Below are 21,088 nucleotides of genomic sequence, written 5' to 3'. Positions count from 1 at the left end.
TCCTGCACTTCCACGGCGCCCATTTTCTCCTCAGCTAGGGACACCATACGGCAACATTTACTTCCAGCAACCAGTGGCAGGAACTCGCAACAGCGACATTCTTCACCTTCTTTTTACCTCTTTCCCCTGCATCTTTCCCCTTTAACCTAGAGCACTAGAGGCCTTTTTGCCCTATTACAATTTATGTGCACACAATTACAGTCTCAGCTACACTCCCACACAAGCATACTATACCATCTATACTATACTATACTATCACACGCCCTTTTTGGGTTCATGTTTGACTCTTGGGCTCAACAGCTGAGTTCTCCTTACTTTGTTTAGCAACTACTCAAATTATTCACTTAGAAATTATTTGTAGAAAATCATCATGCACTTCGCATTTGCTTTGAAGGCCAAAATCAATAATTACAAGTTTTAAGTGCACCTTGTAAGTGCCTGAGTTGTAACGACAACCTTGTTAGGCAAGCAAACATATTTTGGGGAGATGATCATTTGCTGGGTAAGTCACAGGGGGGATTTTTCGCTCCTGCTGACACACCTATCATTTAATCAAGCCCCACTAGAAATACTGCACAATACCTCGCATGTCCCTATATGCGCAGTACAGTGAAACCCCGATGGTATGCCTCCAGTCTTACGGTGACCCGCTTCTCATGACGGATAACTGAGATCCCAGCAAACTCCCCATAGAAACTATGCATTAAAGGCCAAGTGCACTCAAATTTCACCTCGACCAAATTTGTTTTCGTAGTAAGTACCCCCAAAATCAGCTGGGACACGAGTGGTAGCCCCGTGAAACGCCTCGTTAATCAGTCAGAATCATTTAAAAAAATTGCCCCCACCTCCCCGAAGGGAATCGTGAGGAAGTGCGAATGCATTTCTTGCGCCGAGAGTACACGGCGTAGTAATTGTGCCATCGCCTTGAGAGGCGCAGTACCGGCGAGGGGGAGCTGTCAGGCGAGGGGAGAGGCGCGCGCCGAGGGTGAGTGTAAACCTAACGGGGGGAGAGGCGCGCCAGCTGCAGAGCATGTGACGTCACGGCGCGAGGAGAGGGGGAGCAGACGCAAAGGCGCCAGCGCGCGGTCACGTGGGAGTGTGACGTCACGGCGCGAGGAGCGGTGCGGGAGCCGGCGCGGGCGCGCGCAGCCACGGCGCGGGAGGCGGAGCGCGCGCGGGTCACGTGGGGTGTGACGTCGCTGCGCCGTTGCTACAGACGCTCCTCTCCGCTCCTCGCGCCGTTGCTAGGGGAGAGGAGGAGGAGCAATGCGGACGGCGGATTCAGGGTCGCTTATAAAGTGCATTCGCACTTAAAACAGAGCCGAAACGGAAGGCGTATCTGCTGCGACGAGCAAATCACGCAGTGCAGCTCCGTGCTGGAGATCACTATAGCCTTCGTGGTGCTTTCAGACGCAAAGAAACGAGTGAAAGCGTTTATTGAAAGTGTTGCAGGGTCCCTTTAAGCGACATGGTTCTAAGACCGATGAAAGTCTCAAAGGGATTTTGTTTGGCTAGGGACCGGCCTGCTGCTTGACAAAACGCTGTTAGTCCGTAGTTGTTTTAAGAAACACTGGAATCCTGGATTCCTGGGGGGAAACGGGGCATTCGCACTTATTCCTGGCCAATCTCCCACGTGGGTATGTGCCATGTCAGCGGCCAGGCAGCGCACGCCCATCTCCCCCCGTTGCTAAGGAAGACGAAAAGCGCGCGCACCCGCAGCTGTTGCTATGCGGACGGCGGAAGGTTCGGGGTCGCTTATAAAGTGCATTCGCACTTAAAAAGCTCCGCCGCAGACCACGCTGCACCTGCCGGCGGATCGCGTAAACAGCCATGACGCGCCTGTGACGTTCCAGCGGATGGGGGCTTTTTCCTCTGGCCAACCACGCAGCTGGAGAACCGGTCGAGCTCTGCTGCGCACGCTTCACCCATTCGCAGCCTTGTGCGCGCGTAGAGCTTGTGCACAGACTTTCTCCCAAGCTGGTGACCGTCCGGCCGCTTGCTGGATGGCTGCAACGTCACTGCAATGGCCGCGCTCTCTTGGGTTTCAGTTTCAAAACCGCCGATTTTTGCTGGCCGCTTGCGGCGTCCAAGCGCGTATTTCAGCTGTTGTATTTTGCATGTTACTTTCTTTTGAAGCAGGCTATACGATTTTTTAAGAGGTCGAAATTTTGAGTGCAGTTGGCCTTTAAAAACCCTAATGATACAAACGGTAGCTGCACGTGGCCCGCTTCATACGATGGACCCTGCCGAGGATAAACCGACGTTTTTCTCGTCTTTTATCGCACTTCGCCGCTTTGTCCCGATGTTTGTTTATTCTTAACCCCCGTTTGATGCTGCTCAATGTGCAAAGGTCCGTACGCAGGCCAGACCACTTGCTGAAGAGATGCAAGCAAGCAAACGGGTACTGGGGGGGTGGGAGTTAACCTTGGATGGCTCCACGCGGCAGCAGAAAGCCAACGCGCAAACCACGAGAAGTCTTGGTGGCCGGCGGACTGTGAATTTGAAGCTCCCATTGAGCTGACAAACGTGAAAACAGATACGAGACCTCACAGTGGTGACCAACACCCGTTTTCCTTGCCTGCTCCATCTAAGTTTCTTCCTTTCACAACGCTCTCACAACGAGCGAGCGTGTTGTCTGCTCCAAAGCCCAGTTTTCTTTTTTAATTTTTTCTTCGAGCCGCCTGCGCTGCGAGGCTCCGCCCCTCTCCAAGTGCCCGTCGCTTTGTGCTTGCCTGCTACCTCGCGCTTGCGTGCTGTCGAAGGGGGACATTTCTACCGGGTTCACCGTGGTGCCTGTAAAATTACACACGCACTTCTTTGTAATTTGAACATTATGTCGGCTTTGAGCTGCCGATAGTGGCGTGAACCAAAAAGAACAAATAATTAGGCGCTCACTGTGTCGGCAATTCCGGTCTATGATATGCGCTCGTCCCACATGGAAGCAAACCGCCCTATACCTCCAGCCCTTCCGCTGACATATCGTTATCTTGGCTGTCATACGGAGGGGGGCCCTGAAACTTATAGTAATCGATAGGATCAGAAAGAACAGGAGACACAACGGGATACGTGGAGACATGGAGCAGCGTGCACAAAAACAAAACAGATTTATCGTCTTACCGAAGTGTGTGTGCAGTGTGGCCAGACCAGAAAACAGTTATTTCTAGTTGTGTCCACCTGGTTCATGTCATTTTCGTGCTCCTCTCAACCATAGAAACTATTATTTCTTTAAATACCGGTATAATTACTTAACAAAAATAAAAACATTAAAAAGTTATATTTATTAAGCGTACTTTCATGTCTTAAATAAAAAAAATTTGCAATAACCTCGCCCCCAGATGCCTTTCGCTGCTCCTCCAAAAGTGCGATCTCGAGGGTCTCTCCAAACGAAGGATTTCCTCGGAGGGTCGGCGTCACCACGTTTAAGAAATGCGTAGAGACCTCGAGTGGAAGTGTTGCCCTATCCTCCACTCGATGGAGTGGAGGAAGCACTTTGAGTGGAGGAGGGATTCAGAATACGGAGGATAGTGTGGAGTGGAGGGGAGCACAAAACAGTTTTTTTTTTTCTTTTTTTTCAAACTTGGTATTTTAGCAGCAGGTTTACAAATTACGCGAAAGTGCGCAAAACATAGTAGTTCAAATAAGTTCTTAGCCTGCCTATTGTGTGAGACCGTCTACTAGGCCGCCATTTACCCGTACCCTGGTCGCATGACACCCCCTTCATACGACGCATTCGCGCGGGCCCTTCAACGTCGTACTATCGGGGCTCCACTGTACTTGTTAAGCCATTCAAAGGTCAGACATGTCCCCAAGCGGTGCAGTGTGATTAGGCATTTGGGAAATGGCAGCTATGGGGAGACTGCACGCTAAAGCATAAGAGAGCATGTCCAGTTAACCGAACAAGCAATGAGGGTTAAAGGGGCCCTGAAACCTACAGTTGGAGCTGTGTGATCCTTACATTATGAGGTCAAAAACAACACTCGAGCCAAATTTTACAACTCTACGAAATATTGAAACAGAGGAAGCTATTTCACCGCCTACTTTGACTACCCTGAACAATTACTGTGATGACGTCCTTCTTTGGCCCCAAGGCATTCGGAGGCCTCGCCGCATCCTGTTTCGGGGCCCCTTTAATCCACGTGATAAAAGTCAACGAGAGCGGGTGAAAGCGAGGTGGTAGTGGCTCCAGCATGAGCGAAGCAATGTGAGTGAGTGAAGCGTGCGGAGGAGGAGGAGGAGGGGGGAGATGCAGACAGAGCAGCCACCTGTGCGTGGGGGGGAGAGAGGTCTCGCGTGAGGGTGCCCACGTGGTGCAGCGGCCTGGGCTGGCCCCGCAGGCTGGCCACCACTTCCCGCTGCGCCCTCAGCTGGCCCAGCAGGCTCGTCGTCTTGTCGGTGCTCAGCTGGAGCTGCTCGCACGCACCGCCACCACCACCGAGACGAGGAGGAGCGAGGAGGAGGACAGGAGGGTGAGGGAGCGGTCAAGTCACCGACAGGGCGGCAGGGAGGAAGAGAAACAAAAAGAGGCTGCGCATAAGTGCAACACAAACCAGAGACCGCAAACAAAAAAAGGGGAAGCCAAAGCGTGCAGTGAACAAAAGCAGCTTGATTTCACTTCGTAATACAGGGCAGCACGATCAGCAGCACTCACCGATTTACCGTCACAAGTAATTTCCTCCTGACGTGTTTAGGTGCTCGGGACTGTGTGGCCTTACAGCTGTGTAGCATGCCAATAGCTCCATTTATCAGCTGCTAAGGAGTTTAACTAAGCAAGTTGATAATTTTGGCCAACACACCTTACTGAGCAGCACACTTGGCCAACATTGGGAAGTTTGTCAAGTTGCCGTAGTTACAGCAAGAAACACACCACCTTTGCTAGCACTCATTAATTTAATGGACATCAGCTGGTGCAAATAACCCTCACGGAAACTAGAGAGGAGTTTGGAAAGGCTTAATGTTAGAATTGCTGCTCTTTAATTATCCCTTCCCTTGCCAGACTGCCCTGACCAGAATGCCCACTCCAGTTTTTTTAAAAAAATTCTGTACTAAAGAAATCCTCATCATAATTAGGAGGTTGGGTTGAGCCATCAATGTTAATTAAGAATGACCAACCCGATGGTTATAAATGTAAAAAAAAAAGTAAAAAAGAAAAATTAAATTCCTGAAAGCTAAAATTAGACAAAGAACAGCCTAAACTGCAAAAAGTAAGAATTTTTGCCCACACCCACAATTAAAAACTCCTGTTCTTACCAGTTAATGAAATTACAGAATGCTATACCAGCGAAACCTCTGTTCAGCTCTCTGCCAATCAACAGCGGCAGTCTGACTTTGCCATGTGGTGGTCCCTTGCCTGAACATTGTCCTTGGCTGCCAAAAATGCTCACAATTGCTGTTGGCTGTGTGTGCCACTGGGGTGTGCAAAAGATCCGCCGCAGAGCACACACTTTCGTCAAAAAATCACCAGAAATTCATACCTTTGCAAAAAACCAAACAACTTGTCGAAATAAGAATACTTTAGTGAAATTAAACTCGTGGACCACTCCAAACGTTGCTTTCATATACAATGAGTGCACAAATCATTGGTGTCTGTCCATATTAACATACTGTTTGATGAATTCAATGAATCTTGAAGCTCGTTTTGTCAGCAACACTCATGTGGTCCTTCCAAGTTTCTTTGGGCCAAGTGAACCCAAACCACATGGCTCAAACGGTAAGCGTGGCTGAAAAAATTAAAGCCAGTTCTGCACCTGTGAAACTTGCTGAAACAGTGGCATGCTGGTGGCCACCTTCCGTAAAGGAGGGCGTCGCTCACAATGCCACTCGCCGCGGTATTTACGTATTCGAAGCTCACAGTGGGGTACCTTCACCTGGACGGCTGTCGAGGTGCTGGTGACAATGTTGGCCCAGTGGTTCACCTTTGCCTGGACAGCCGTTGAGGTGGTGGCGCCAACTGTCGGCCCAGCGGGGCCCAGCGGGGCCCAGCGTGTTGGGCCTCAATGAATATTGCGAGCCCCTAAACAGCTCCGCTGTTAAAATATCTCCATCCCACTCCCTACTTTGCTACTACCGGGATCCGCGACAAGTCAGCTATGCTACTGCGCACGAGAGGGGGACAACAGACAGAGAGAGAGCGGCCGCCCAGTGCTGTGGCCCTTCCCATCACTCCCCCCACCTGGTGCTCGGCCTCCTCCCGGGCCTCCTTCTCCTTGAGCAGGTCGTGGCGCAGCTTCTGCAGCTGCTGCCCAACGGGTCCCCCGCCCGTGCCCGCGGGGGCCAGGCCCAGCCGGGCGTCCTCCACGTGCGCCTTGAGCGCCGACACCTGCAGCAGCTGCTGCTGGCTCAGCTCCTGCAGGGCTCGCTTCTCCCGCTCCAGCTCCTGTGACAACAGCAGGGCACTTTCCATTGGCAGGGGGCCCTCTTCTTCCCCGACATCCTTTCTCCACCCATTCACTGGCATGGTCACAGCACAGAAAGGTGGGTGCAGAGCAGCGGCCGACCTTAATGGCGCACGATTCGATTTACCTAAATGCCACCCCATTTGCATGCTTAGCTTGTGACACCAGCATCAGTCCATACCAAAGAAAAAAAGGAAACAAATTCAGAGAATTGTCTCCTAATGTATAGCATTCTATGCCACTTCTGTAGAGTAGGAGTTCTTCTTTACAGCTAGATTTGTGTATGAGCAGCCAAGGACATTGGGTTATTTTATTGTTGGTAATTTCCTTTTGTTTCTTTTCACCAATGATGTAAATTTATAGCACTACAGTGGTTAAGTGCCTTTGCTTTTCCAATTTTGTTTTTTTCCGCAGCTGAAAGGCATAGTGCAGGGTTGGCCCATTTTTGCTACTTTTTATTCGTATTTCCAACATTCTTCTCCGCACCTTTTTTAGTTTAGTCTTCATTTTTTGGAAGACACACGTCAGGCGCATATTTTTGAATTTGTCAGATCGTTTCTGTAAAAATTCTGTTGTTTGTATTTCTCTCATTATATTTAGTTTTTCAAAATTCTGTGACAAATTACCTCCACTTACACTGTTTGTTATGACGATAACATGTGTTACTTCCACCAGTTACGCATTTCCGTCGAAATGCAGGGCACAACACGGTTTGCTCATTTTCACTATTTTTTCATTCATACTTCCAACGCTCTTTTTTCCGGCCATGTTTTGTTTAGTCTAAGGCTTTTGTAGGAGGTCTATAAGATGCATATTTACGATTTAGTCAGGTCACTTTTGTAAAATCGAAGAACGTTCATTAGAAGGGATGGCTTGAGGTCGCATGAGGGAAGAAGGTGGGTGGTACAAATTAATCAAGCTCTGTGAAGGGATTAAGAAGGTTCTTATTATGCAGCCCTTGGGATGGATCCAGTCCTCATACCTCAATTAGGATCACGCCTGCTTCCCCCGCATGACAACTCAAGCCTGACACGCGCTGGTTCTATAGCCAAAGCAACGCAAGCCAGTGCAGCAGCCCTTTTCAATGATAGCAACTGAGGAACACACCTGATTGTTGTAAACTTGTTGAGCTATCCCATTAGCCAATCGTAGGGATGTGATTGAACAGAAATGCACGCTTAAAATTGTAGTGAAGCAGTTGCTAAATTTTGGCACACCGCAATGCCTCTTTTCACAATGACAGCCCATGGACAGTGAAGCAGAATAATTTTAGCATGTACCATATCAGCAAGCATTACGCAAAGAATGTGCCCTGAACACTGATCATTACAACTTTGAGCTTTTTTTCTTCTCTTCTCCTTGATCTCCACACTAAAAGCCCACTCACAATTTATGATTAGGAAAGTGTGGCTGGAAAAAAAAAAACATGCTTTATGAAATGCAGCTTGCTTGCTTGCAGACAGCTGGGAATAAAGGAAAAGAGGCTGCTTCACAATTGATATAAAAGGCATAGTCAAGCCAAGTACACAGCCAGGCAGACACCAAGTCGCATGAAAACACAAAAAACAAAAGCTCACAATAAGGTCATCCCCAGTGCTGGCCAAACAGAACGGACAACAAACGGTTGCTAGGGGCGTTGCTAAGGGTGGCCAGCTGAGAGCACCACCATGCCACTATGAAAAAAAAAAAAAAAAAAAAGGCACAACTGCTCGGACCTTTTTCTCTTTTTGTTTTAAAAAAGCTCAGGCTGGCATTTAGCAAAAAAATTTGTGGCATAAAAGAAAAAAAAAAAAAAAACAGAAAACTTTTAAACCGCGCATTGCAATGCTGAATGGTGTCAAGGGGAAAAGGCTGCAGATTGGTCAGCAGCTCATGCCTCACCACCTTCCAAAAAGTGCATGGCCCTATGTTTCCGCTCTGTTCACGTTTTCCAAAGATCAAGCAACACATTGTGAATCGTGACCATTACAACCTTTGACCATTTGGTGTCGTCCACACCAGCTCGTTAATAAAAATGCAACAACAAGAAATTGGAAAAGCAACGCGATACAACACATGCCACTAATTTGCATGTTAATCAGACAACAGCCCGAATTCCCACATAGGTGTGATGATAAGCCTTTGAGCATGATTTTTGAACGGGTGCTGGAGTTCTCGAGTGGGACATTATGGGTGTTCCACTATTTCCTTGCACTAAATGATTTTTTTGCCAAATGCACTACACAGAGAGTACTTGGCATCGGATGGCACTTTATTATTAAATTTTTTTTTCGCCATCGATTGGCCCCATAGCCCTGAAATGCACCCTACACCAGGATGTACGGTACTTTCTGTCTCTCGATGAAGATGTGAGCTGCTAGATGCACTTACCCAGCGCTGCACTGTTCTGCATTGCACTCTCTGCCCTTTCTCTGTTTCAGTCGCAAACAATTGTGCCAATATATAGGAGGCAAAACGGCCCATTGCGGCAAGCGTGGGCGAGCAACCGGATAATGTCACAATGAGAAACAAGACGGACTGCCAAGCTTCGTAGCTGCGACGGCGAAGGAGAGGGTAGCGGCACCTGATGGGTGAAATGATTGCGGCTGCAATTCATTCTGTGGCTGCGAAGTGCAATGCCGAAAGTGGCGGCCGCACAGCTTCTTCAACCGCAGCAGATGCTGCTAGCGTAAGATATGACGAGCGCTTGTGACATAATCTGGCCGTGCTAGGAAGCCTCGTTTCACCTCCTATCTTGTTCTTGCTCCGTGGCCACAGCTAATCAGCTTGCATGACCTTTGGGTAGGCGGACAAGGACCCCTACCTCCTTGTCCCTGCGTGCTGTTTTCAGGGCCCTGCGCAGCTGGACGTTCTCCTGGAAGGTGTCCCCGACCGCGGCCACCAGGGCGTCCACCTTCTCCTCCAGGCCCCGGAGCTCCTCCCACTGCAGGGCGCTGGGCGAGAGGGCGTCCCGGATGTCGTCCGCCGACAGGGGGCGCCCTCTCCCGGCGGCCACCACCGACAGGGAGTGGCTCGAGGACGAGGAGCAGGAGTCCTCGCTGCTGGCCGCCCCCGAGGCGGGGAGGACCGCCTCCCGGGAGGCGGAGGGGGATGCGGAGGCGGAGCCCCCTCCCGCCGGGGGACTCAGCGACTGCACCAGTTGGCGCAGGGCCCCGTGGGCGTCCTGCACCTGGCGGATGCGGCTCTCCACCTTCTCCTCCAGCGAGCGCACCTTGTCCCGGGAGATGGCGGGCAGGAACGACAGTCCATGATTAGTAGGCCGTGAGAATTGGGGATTTGAATTCGGGCAACAGTACTCAAAAATGCATTTGTAAAGTCAACCCGAATTTCTTGTAACACACCAGGGAAACGTTTGCACAGCTGAGGGTTGCAGGGAGGGGGCGACTATGTTTTACCTTAGACAGCATTTAGCCAACATGCATGAAGCAATTGTGCAGATGTGCACGTTTCTTACAATAAAAATGCGCTTTCTGTGGACTAGAATTTGAACTGAATTTTTGGGGTTTAACTTGCCAAAGTTACATCTCGGCTATGAGGTGTGCCGGAGTGGAAGGATCCACACCAATTTTGACCACCTGGAAATCTTTAACGTGCGCCCAACTCTCAACACACAGTTGCATCTGCTCTAGTCGTGTCGGCCACCAGGGACAGGATAAAACCCGCGTTTGTGGGCTCAGCAGCACAATGGCTTAGCCACTGCACCACCGCGGCCAGTTGGCCAAGAATTTGGCTAGTGAGCTTGAGCACAGGAGAAGACCTTCTTGGTTCGGCAGAACTTTGCAATGAACACTGATGCCTTTGCTTCATTCAGGTCTGCTAAAGTGGGACATTTCCCTACCTAAAACTACTTCATATTACTTAATGGGATAACGTGGCTTTGTGCACTTTATCATCAGGGGCTTCTTGAAATGCACAAAGCACAAAATTCAGACAAACCCAATAAAGCCAGACAAGGCACGAACTCAGCCGTTACCATTTGGCCCGTCTCCCTCTCGTTCTTGCTCAATTTCTAACTCTCACCACTGTGTACACAGTGCCTTCGGTAGTGACAACAGAAGGCAGCCCCACACAAGCACTCACAGGCAGGCAGCCACTGCGAGAGGACATCTCTGGACCAACTCGTAGCCACCCAGACAAAGCTTTAACACGCATTGATATGTTCACAGTTGCTGCATTTCATCTCCAGAATAGCGCAAGTGCCCTGATCAAAACACAGCCTGTGGCATCATCTTCAGCAGCAGAGGAGGGCAGTGTCTACAACCAACACGGCCAGGGTAGCCCCACATTCCAACTGATGCAGCCCAATGTCCAGTCGCCTGCGTTCCTTCCTAGCCCATCTACACTTTCAGCGTGAACCAACAAGCCCAGAGCAGGCAGGCCACGACAGAACTCCACCGCCCTGCTCAACACGGCGCTTGTTCAGAAGACCGTGCGAGATGGTGCATGACGAGGAGGATGAGGAGGAGGGGAAACAGCGCCTCCAACCCGCCCGCACCTGAGCGCGGAACTCCTGGAGCAGGGAGCCCATCTGGGCCATCTTGTCCAACTCCTGGGTGCGGGCCTCCAGCTGCTCCTGGAGCCGCCGCAGCCGCTCCTCCAGGACGGCCGACTGGCCCCGCTGGGCGCCCCCTCTCGTCTTCTCCAGCTCCTGCAGGGCCTCCTGCTCGCCCGCGCGGGCCTCCGACAGGGCCGCCTCCAGGCCCGACAGCCGCTGCACGAGACGGGCACTGGTTGTTACCGGGGAGCGCACGCACTTCTGACGCAAGAACTGATGCAAGTCAGTCCCTCCACACGAAGCACACACGTACGCTTGATACTTACACCAGTTTGCTTTGAGCTATAATAGGCACTGGAATTAGCCTCTTATATTTCACTTCTCCGTATCGTCATATCTGCACATCTTCTGCCGTTCTTCCTCGCCCACTTCAGCCTGCTCCCACAGGCAGTACCGTTTACCCATCCCCCCACACAGTTCACTCCCCTTCCCCTCGCTCCTGTCGATAATAGCTTTTCAGCGGGTCACCATTGATTACCGCAAGGTTACCACCAGGTTACTGATGAATTAAGACTACTGAGAATTAAGAAGTGCTGAGAAGAGATTGAATGATTCTAGGGTTTAAAATGCACCGAAGTACAATGAGAAGAGAATTCCACACACTAGAAAAGAGGAAGAAAAGCATATTTTACACTGGACGAGAGGACTAGTTCGATCTTTCGTAATTTTTACTGACAAAATGGCCATGGCACTCAGTAACCTTACTGAAAACATTGGTTACAAAACTTGCTTAGAAACAGAAATGCTGAACACATGCATAGTATAGCTAGAGGCGAGTAGATATTCAGAACTTTAGGCACTTTGTGAACTGCATTTGCTATCCAATTTGAAGAGCACTCCTACCTTTCGAAGCATTTTATTTTTCTTAATGCTGCAAAGTATTTCTTTGTTTTTTTTTTTTCCTGCTCAAAAATCACATGTCGAAGAATAAAGGCTGGCTTTGCCACACGAACGATTTTGAAGTTGGCTTTTCTGCACAACACCGCAGCTCTGAGAAAAGTCTAAACAAAAAACCAAGTGGGACACCACCTACACAAAAAACGCAAAAATCAAACATTGGCACGTGATGTTGCCCGTGGTGCTGCAAGTGAGTGTCTGAGCGTTGTTGCCTTTTGGCTGTACCTGCAACAGCATGCCTAGCATTAGATGAAAGGAGGGTAAAGCTGGTCGAATATATTCTGTGAATTCAAAACATGCTGGGGAGCTCAGATTTATTCCCTAAACTGCCTAGCATGTTTTTGTACACCTGATTCGCCACTATGTCTAATCTTTCATTCATAATTTATTTGCTGCATTTTTCTTGTCGAGCATTAGAAAATACACACACACACGTGTAAGGCTCCACCTTCTTTCTCCCCATGCATATCAAAGATATTTGTACCTGAAAATATTTTATTCAATTTGTAGGCTAACAATTTATTTACGCACACCTTTAATCATGGCTCAAATTGATGAATAAACCGCTTTGTGTGCTTCTGTACAGATACTTGCAAAGGAAAGGAAGGCAAAGGAACCCCCAAAATCAAGCCGACTTCTACCAATTACCATACTTGATTAAAACAGGCAGGGAGGAAGCCTTATGTTTTGTTCTTTCAATGCCAAAGACGAGGGCACAGCCACATCCCAAGTAGCATCCGTACCAGGGTGAGCTCGCTGACGGAGCGCGACTTGTCATTCACATCGGCCTCCAGGTCTCGGATGATGTCGCGCAGGTCCTGTATCTTGTCGTCCCGGGATCGGACTTCGGCCTCCAGCTGCTCCCGCTTGCGCTGGACCACTCCACAGTCCTCCACGCGCATGCGCAGCTGCTGCTCCAGGGACTCAATCTGGGGGGAAGAGGAGAGCACAGGGCTGCCTCTAAACTCACTCACGGACGACTTACCCCTTACAGGATGCACGTAAATCATTTGCTATTCAGCACTCCGAGCACTGCATACCGTATTTACTCGAATCTAACGCGCAACTTTTTTTTCGGAAAAATAGGTCCCAAAATCACATGCGCGTTACAATCGAGTATGGCTTAAAACTGTGGCACCATATCGACATCGACATTTCAAGATGGCTGCTTGACTAGTGAACGCGTAGCCAGTGCTTCGTAGTCGGCACGTTTGCCTTTGTTGTCTGCATAGTCTTTTTTTGCGTTCCTCTGTTCTTTCCGCCATGGAATTCCCCACTGCGAAGACACGGCGGGTTCACCACGATGCTGCGTTTAAGAAGAAAGTAATCTTGTGAGCGGAAAGTGATAGAAATCAGGCTGCATCACGTGCGTTTAGTGTTTCAGAGACTTGCGTGCGGGACTGGCACAAATCGAAAGAGAAAATTTTTGCAAGCAAGGCAACGCGGAAAGGGTTCAGCGGACTAAAGAGGGGGCGATATCCCCAAATAGAGGACCCGCTGGCGAAGTATGTGCAGCGGCAGTGAGCAGCTCAGAGACCCGTTAACGCTCGAGCTGCCGGGGCGGTGCTGCCCCGGACCGTCGTCGTGGTGACCGTCTTGCCAGCAATAACCGGCACGTTTCATTTCGTGCCACCTTTGGAATAAACCTTGCTTGTTCCAAGTGAGAAAAAGTTGCATTTCTGTAATAAATAATGAAAGTCTAGTATGAAAGTCTAGTGCGCGTTACAATCGAGGACATAGCATTTTTTTTCTTTTTCATACAGCAAAAACCAGGTGTGCGTTACAATCGAGGGTGTGTTAGATTCGAGTAAATACGGTATTTCTGTAGAAATACTGAAGCTCCGTGAAAGGGAAGCAGGTGCACAACCACTGATAACTATGGGAGGCACTGTGTGAGTCTATGTTCAAGCAGGACTGACTGAGTAAGCAGAGAAATTTTTCGAGAGATGCCTAGCTGCTTAAACTGTGTGGGATACTCTTGGCAAAGGGCATTCTGCACAAGGCGCACCCACCTCCTTGGAGAGGCGCTGCTCGCAGTTCTGGATCTTCTCCTTGTCCTTCAGCGCCTCCTGCATCTTGGCGAGCTCGTGGGCAAAGTCCTCCCGCTCCTGCTCCCGCTCGTGGGTCTGCTCCTGTGATAGAGCATGGAGGAGTGTCCAGTCTCATGATCACGCATATCAACCACAATTGACATCCACTAGGCACTGCGCATGCCAGGTGGCCACAGTAGGAGGGAAACCGTGTTTGCAGAACCTCATTTTCGATGGAATGGGCAGTGCTTGAGAAAGTCCAAATGGTATCAACAAAAAAAAGGTGAAACCTTGGCTTGGCATTTTTGCACCCTCTGGTGTTAGCCAACACTTACTAGGCGACGTGTGCCATTGTGGCTCAGTGCATGCTTGGTTTCAGGTGAACACCCCGAAAAGGTACAAATCTTGTACAAAAGAAAGTCGAGGCTAGGGGCTCGACTTTGCAGCATACCTATGGCTATGTGCAGATCCTGTTCTGTGACAAAAATAAAAGAGTGGGAGCTTGTGCAGTAAAACTACTGTGGGAGAAGGTTTTAGCCTTCAGAGGAAGTTCCTCTGCTGCATTTTTGAGCTCTGCAAGCCCAACGGCTATATTAAAAAAGTACTGAGGCCGCGGCGGATGCATAGATGCGTAGCCAAAGGCATTTGACAACAAGACGAATAGCGCAGCCAGTGTAATATTAATCAAAAGTAAAAAAGAAAGAAAAATCCCATCGCGGCATGAGCCAGAGGGCTGGCACATTGCCAGTGGCAAGTATGTTTCTCTAGCAGTTTCTTTGGTGCCAAGGGCTGAGAAAGGGCTCCATGCGATGACACAATCATTATCATCATCGGGACTGAGGGAAGAGAGGGAGGTGTGGGGTGTGAGAGAAGTTAGGGCTGAGCGAGTGAAACAAAAGAGTTAGTCGGTCTCACGTATCAGAGTTTAGGATCCTCACTGAAAAACGTGCAACCCTAACGGGCGACAGGGGAGACAGCCCGCGCGTATAAAAGGGAGCAGGTACAGGTGCACACCCACCTCGATGAACTTTTTGTGGGAGAGCAGCTGCTTGTCCATGGCGTCGATCTGTGCATGCAGGTCAGCCACCTCGAGGCGCCGGCCCTCCAGGAGCTCCTCGCGCTGTGCCGAGGCCTCCTCGAGGGCCGCCTCCAGCTCGGCCAGCCTGCTCGACAGGGCGTCCCGCTCCTGGTCCTGGCTCAGCTGCAGGCGCCGCTTCTCTTCCCGCAGACGCTCGTGCTCCTCCAGGAGCCCTGTTAGTTGTCGTGTCGCACGCGCGCGCACACCGCCACAGCGACCAAGAGAGAGGAGAGGAGGGAGAGAGGGGGAGGGGTGGAAGAGCAGAGGCAGAGCACATTTACACGGAGCTGCACGGATGGACAAAGCCACAGACACTAGTCAGCCGCTACGGCACAGACCCCTCGAAAAGAGGCGCCTAATGGATGCGGGGACTGTCAAGCGCTGGGTATGCGCAGCAGACTGCCCGCCTCAAGTAAAGCAGCTGTGCTACAGTGGGCCCCTTCTTTCTGGGCTTGAGCAACTCACTGTGCAGTGCTGTACTTCATGAGCTGCATTTCTGCACATAAGTCAATGGAGCATCACACAGAAATTAACATTTCCCAGGACAAAGGAAACGCGTCTTGCTGTGGCGCAAGTACTAGTATCAGTTACAAATACATGCTTCTATCTTAGTGTTACTGGCAATTACTGCATTCAAAGCCCTGGAAAGAACAAAGATTATACCAATAACTGACCTACTAAGATTACATTACATGTGTACGACATTCTACTGCGGTCTCCATTTTTCTGCTTTTTTAGCTATCCACAACAAGGGCAAGAACCGAGATTTTCACCCTAGAAGGTGGTGGTGGGTTGTTCCTCCTTCACAACGTCAAAAAATGGCTTACTACTACCTCTCAGCTGCACTGCGAAGCCCCGGTGCCAGCATGCTGCCAAAATGCTCTCTTGCATGCATGTTCTGGGGCCGGGAAAAAAAAAAAAAAAAAAAAAAAAAAAAAAAAAAAAAAAAAAAAAAAAAAGAAACACCTGGCTTTACTGATTTTATCTCAAGATTAGGCCACTGCCTCAGGGCTCCACTTTCATGCATGCAAAACAGCGAGGCACTGTCCCACACCATGCACGGGTTAGTGGTTTCCGTGACAACCCCATGGTGCACCTTCAAGTGCCGGTTCGAAACGACGGGTCCAAACACATCAGGCCAGTCAGTGCAAAACGTACAAAGTGCAGGCAAACAAAGGAGCAAACGTTAGTGAAACCCAAAAACACACCATGCACCACCGTGTTTTAAAGTTAGGAATGCAGAAAACTGCCAGAACAAAAACAGAGCACAGCGCCACGTGCAGCCAATCGGCACCAACCTTCAGACGCCTCAGTCGGTGCTTGCTCAGAAGGACAGGTTGAGCATGGTGCTTTAGAGAGGATGCAGAGAGAAAAGGACAGAGAAAGAGAGAGGAGAAGAAAGAAAAGAAAAGAAGACAAAATAGAAAATGAATGTCTCAAAAGATGCAAAAAATAGGAAAACTGTGCAGAGGTGCAACAATTCCACTTTTGTCCTTTTTTTGTGGTAGTGCTCTCCAGACAACAGCTATCATGAATTGAAATTTCACTGGTCTACTTTTGCTTAAGCAGTAGTTTATGACTAAAAAGTTGCGCTGAATAAGCAGTACTATTCTTTGGTATGCACTATTCTAGACTCTGTCTCGGTTTAATGAGGTTCCGCTGTATTGCAAAATACCAAAAGGAAAGGAAAAGGATGCGGAGCCAGCTTACTCACTTTTGACTCACACTGCCTGCGCAGCCAACACAATTTTGGCATTTCATAACAGAGTAAAATACGATGGCAGTCAACTTTTACTACGTCACCAAGTTTGGCCCTTTCAGAGCTGGGTGAGGCACAATCCTCAAAGGGAGGCACGAAGACAAAACACAAGTTTGTTGAATTTGAAATAACTAGCTTTTTGTAACTCACTCACCCATGAAGGGACCCTGCAACACTCTTTGTGCAGTGCAAGTAAACCTGCGCGACGTTTAGATTACACTGCCGGGAACACCCGAGCCAAATCTTGCACGTGCACGTGAAGCGGTAAGCGCGCAAATCGCCGTGAAAGACGCGGAAAAACCAACCGCGCTCTCTTCAATTCTCCTCGTTATGCACCCCTGGCATGGCCTAAACAACGTCATTCGGGCCATGGCTGTCCTATCGGCTGTCGCTGGTCAGCTTCGCGTCTTATTTCTCGCATTTCCTGCGATGACCCGCCGTCATCAGCGCTGTGTACCAACCTCTTCTATGCCTGAACCTGTACGTGTAGTTTTGGTGTTTCTTTTGTGTTTTGAGTGCACGTGCAGTTTGAGTGAGGAACTGAATACTCCCCTTTCAACGAGACTACTCGACAACAAACGTTAATGGCTACAATAATGCCCTACCAGCCTGAGCGCACGCTCGCAAGCAGGCAGCCATGCCTGCTCTTTTGTGGCACCATATCGGAAATATACCCCTTCACGTTGTGGATAAAAGGAGAAAGCTCCCCAACATGTGATATATTGAAGGCCGTTGATGGGAATGCCATGAGCCTCCCCCTCTCTGGGAGAGAGTGCGCAGCTTTCGTCACATTGTCCGTGGTCAAGTTGAGAGGGAACAATTATGCGCGATTTCTAATCGCGCGTAGTTTCGGTGATAGCGAATGGATTTTCATAATTCTTGCGGGAGGAGCTCGCTGGGACAATAGACTTTACCCCAAAATACATTCCGAGTAGTCGATGGTAAGTGTTGCAGGGTCCCTTTAAACAAGAAGACAAAAAATATTGATAAACTCAAATTTTGCGCTACAGTGACAAATATGGGCAGGAGTGACGTCATATGGGCCATCACTAAAAACATAGTTGTAGGTGTGTAAACTGCACGTCAGCGTTCGAGTGATGCAATCAAATGGAACTAGAGGGCCCACTACAACCGCCCAGTCATATTTCTTGCTGGTGTCTTAGACCCGTGGCTTCCAATCACACATACAAGATTCTGCGACTTCCGAAAAGTTGCAAAAAGTAGCTGAAGAGTCGTCGCTGCTTCCGTTACTTTTGTTGATACCTCCATTGTTTGTTTGAAGCTTGTGGTGAAACTGGTATCGTTGTTATCGGGCCAAGCCAAGTGAACCAAACTTGCGTTTTGTCTTCATAGCCCCTTCAGCCCATTGCCCGTGACGTTATCTGGACGCCCTAGGAAGCGACGTTTCCCCTTCTGTCTTGCTCTTAGCGGGCAACAACAGTGGGCAAAGGTGAGAGGAGGAGCAGGTGGGGTGTGTCCTCGCACTCACGGATCTGTGGCTCGTGCAGGCCCTCGCGCAGCATGCGGCGCTGCTCCTCCAGCAGCTGCTGCTGCTCCCCGAGCGACTCCCGGGCGTCCTCCAGGCGCTGGGCGCGCGAGCGGGCACTGCGCAGCTCCCGTTGGAGCTCCAACCGCTGCTCCTCCAGATGGGACAGCGCGTCCTCCAGCCGCTGCTTGTCCGCCTCCAGGGCACGCACACGCTCTGGTGGAAAAGGTTTCCTCAACTCCTCCTCCTCCATTCACTGGCATCTGTCAACTTGGCAAGCTGCGCATTGCACTGAGGGCGGGCCCTGTGCTACCTGCCCACACAAACCACCACATTTTTCCAACAAGGGGGCTTTTGGGTGTGAGGGCTGCCTTACCACATGGAGAGGACCCTTCACCTCACATAATGTGCCCTCACACTGACACTGCACCGACGTGTTTCGGGACAATTTCAAAGGCACTGCAACAGCCACACGGCCAAACATTTCATGCTTCTTCCTAAAAAAGTACTGACACCAATTTTCGGCATTAATATTATTGCACAGTTCGCTTCCTTTACTCAAAAGAATACCCTGGCTGAAATAGGAGCAGCCTGCGGCGCCATGAACATACTTTAATTGGATCTCCTTTATTGCGCCGACGGAACAGCATGCAGAGCGGCACTCAGCAAATGGGCATCAGCATGACATCACCCCGTGGTGGCCAAAAGAAGCGACGCGGACAGGCTTGTCAAAAACTTGTGACGTCACTTCACGCACGCGACCCCGCGAGCGGTGAGCGGGCACCGGTGCATTCACAAACGGGTGCACATAGCCAGAGCTACAGACATAACTGCTGCCCAAAAAGGCACTGTTGGCAAAAATAAAGTTCCACACACGGGAAAGGAAGCGATAATATAGCCCGGAATCGCAATAGAAGTCGCCATCAAGACTTTCATTGAAAGCGGTCATCGAATTTCCACCGCAATAGTAAGCCTAGCACCTTCAGGCAGCTCAGCCGTTCAGCTACGGCGGCGACGCGGTCGAAATAAGGACCGCACCGGCCTCCGCAGTGTTTTGATGGCCGCACAAAGTGGTGAGGTCATGCCGGGATTCTGTCATATGCGCCTGTCAGGATGAAAGCGTGGGAATATGAAACAAACGATTTTCAGGCCGTTCAATGTAATTAATTATCGTGCACTGAAGTATTTAAAGTGGTATTTCAGGTTCGCCAGACCATTAAGCATCGATAAAAGCAATAAAAGTGTAACATAAAATTTTCGTTACACTACTCCTTTAAGTACAATCAAGACATGCATTGGGGGCAGTGCTCCGACCACGAGTCTAAGGTGTGAACACTGAATAACAATGGTCACGACAGCTGTACACCGCAACAAGGCCCCCCACCCACCCTGTGTGTGCAGGAGGTCGAGGGCGAGCTGGTTGTGCAGCTGGCTCTCCTGGCGCAGCTCCTGGCAGAGGTCCCGGTTGCGCTGCACCAGGCCCCGGAAGTCCTCTCCCCGGTGCTCGCACACCTCGCCCAGCAGCCGAAGCACCCGGTCCACGGCCGTGCGCAGGCGGCGGCTCGCCCCTGCGTTATTATGTCACCCCCGCTTGCTTGGGGTGCTGGCAGCCACGGCATCGATTGAACACCACGCCACGAGTGCCCCTCATGGGCGTCTTCTCCCAGGGCCAATGTTCGATCATATGCGCACGACATTAAGCATTAGTGGCCTTGGGCGTGCACTGCCAATGCTGTCAAAAGAAATGCACAAATCAGCTTCTAATCAGCTTGTTGCTCCAGAACTTGAGAAAGCTTTCCCCCCTCCACTACAATGTGCTCTCGAAATAGAATGAATGCTGCCCCCGTTTCCTTAACCACTCAGTCCATGGGCCGAAAGTGTGGCTAAAACAAAAGGCAGGTCCCCTCAGCACACCAGGCTCCACCCTAGCACCCTGCAAACCCCAACACTGGCCAAGGGTGCTTGCAAGAAAACTGAGGAGGTGCTCAGTCTCAGTACCATGTGCTGGGCCCAAAGTTTGCCTTTCACTGAAGCTTCGTCCCCTACCCCTCAGACACGTGCACGCCAGACGGAATGACTGACCGAGCACGACGTCCTCGCCCTCCATCTCGGTGGTGTCCTGCATGCCGATAGCGGAGGCAAACATGTCCCAGGTGCGCGGGGTAAGGTCGGGCCCATCCTCGCACAGCTCCGACAGGAAGCCCTCGCCAAAGTCCTCCTTCGAGCCCTGCGTCTGGCAGCTCAGGCCTGCACACAGGGACGGGGAGGGAATGAGCAGGGGCAGGCTACGAGCTAGGACACTTGAATCACTTCTTCACACTGGCCGCTGTGCTCAAGCGGCGTAACGGCAGCAGGATGTGCACTGGTAGTATATCAAGCACGCAGCAGCCCACTCTGTTATCAAAAAATGAACTGCGGCAGCCAGAATTGGAAATATTTTCTCCCAAATCCCAGACAAGATCAAAATGCTCTTCTCTTCATGACTGATCATTGCCCGGCCTCATAGGCAATTGACCTATGCTCTGGAGCACCAGTGTTTGCGAAGGATGGGGCCAGCAAGATTATTTTAATAGGAGAAGGGAACTGCTACGATTGCACTCTCAACATTGCACATAAGAGTGGCTGGTGAGTCTGTCAGTGCATCTGACAATGTGAGTGCCCCCAGAACAGACTTTGAAGTGTCCTGCCAAAGAGAAACTTTGCTAGATGAATCTGGCTGAAACAGTTTGCTATAAAGACATACATAGCGAAATCTACACCTCAAGTGAGTGCTTACAGTCAACAAGCATAAGTTCAGAAGTATTTTTAAGCACACTACTTTGCGTTGCATTTTATATTTGTGGCTTCACTGCCACAGGGAAAGCTGACCTAGCTTTAATAACCAATAGTAA

At 50.1% G+C, this 21,088-nt stretch overlaps 1 protein-coding gene across 9 annotated transcripts in view; it reads right to left on the bottom strand.

Annotated features, from left to right (window-relative positions):
- Positions 1–21,088, bottom strand: part of LOC144169219 (uncharacterized) — a 118,488-nt gene that overhangs the window by 30,501 nt on the left and 66,899 nt on the right. For 7 of the 9 annotated variants that reach the window (XM_077698265.1, XM_077698267.1, XM_077698269.1 and 4 more), the window contains 11 exons: positions 20,280–20,444; positions 19,586–19,765; positions 18,201–18,413; positions 16,251–16,301; positions 14,893–15,125; positions 13,857–13,976; positions 12,588–12,773; positions 10,888–11,103; positions 9,196–9,603; positions 6,170–6,373; positions 4,263–4,406 (listed from right to left, as the gene is read on the bottom strand). In XM_077698265.1, coding sequence (XP_077554391.1) covers positions 4,263–4,406; positions 6,170–6,373; positions 9,196–9,603; positions 10,888–11,103; positions 12,588–12,773; positions 13,857–13,976; positions 14,893–15,125; positions 16,251–16,301; positions 18,201–18,413; positions 19,586–19,765; positions 20,280–20,444 — 2,120 coding nt within the window. The remainder of the gene's footprint in view (positions 1–4,262; positions 4,407–6,169; positions 6,374–9,195; positions 9,604–10,887; positions 11,104–12,587; positions 12,774–13,856; positions 13,977–14,892; positions 15,126–16,250; positions 16,302–18,200; positions 18,414–19,585; positions 19,766–20,279; positions 20,445–21,088) is intronic. The other 2 variants (XM_077698272.1, XM_077698268.1) reach the window with 2 other exon arrangements.

The sequence above is a fragment of the Haemaphysalis longicornis genome, unplaced genomic scaffold (genome assembly GCF_048455015.1).
Source record: "Haemaphysalis longicornis isolate Haplotype H1 unplaced genomic scaffold, Haemaphysalis longicornis Haplotype H1 scaffold_2, whole genome shotgun sequence".
Lineage (NCBI taxonomy): Eukaryota > Metazoa > Arthropoda > Arachnida > Ixodida > Ixodidae > Haemaphysalis > Haemaphysalis longicornis.
The sequence above is the reverse complement of the archived record's forward strand: the minus strand, read 5'-3'. Positions and strand labels throughout refer to the sequence as shown.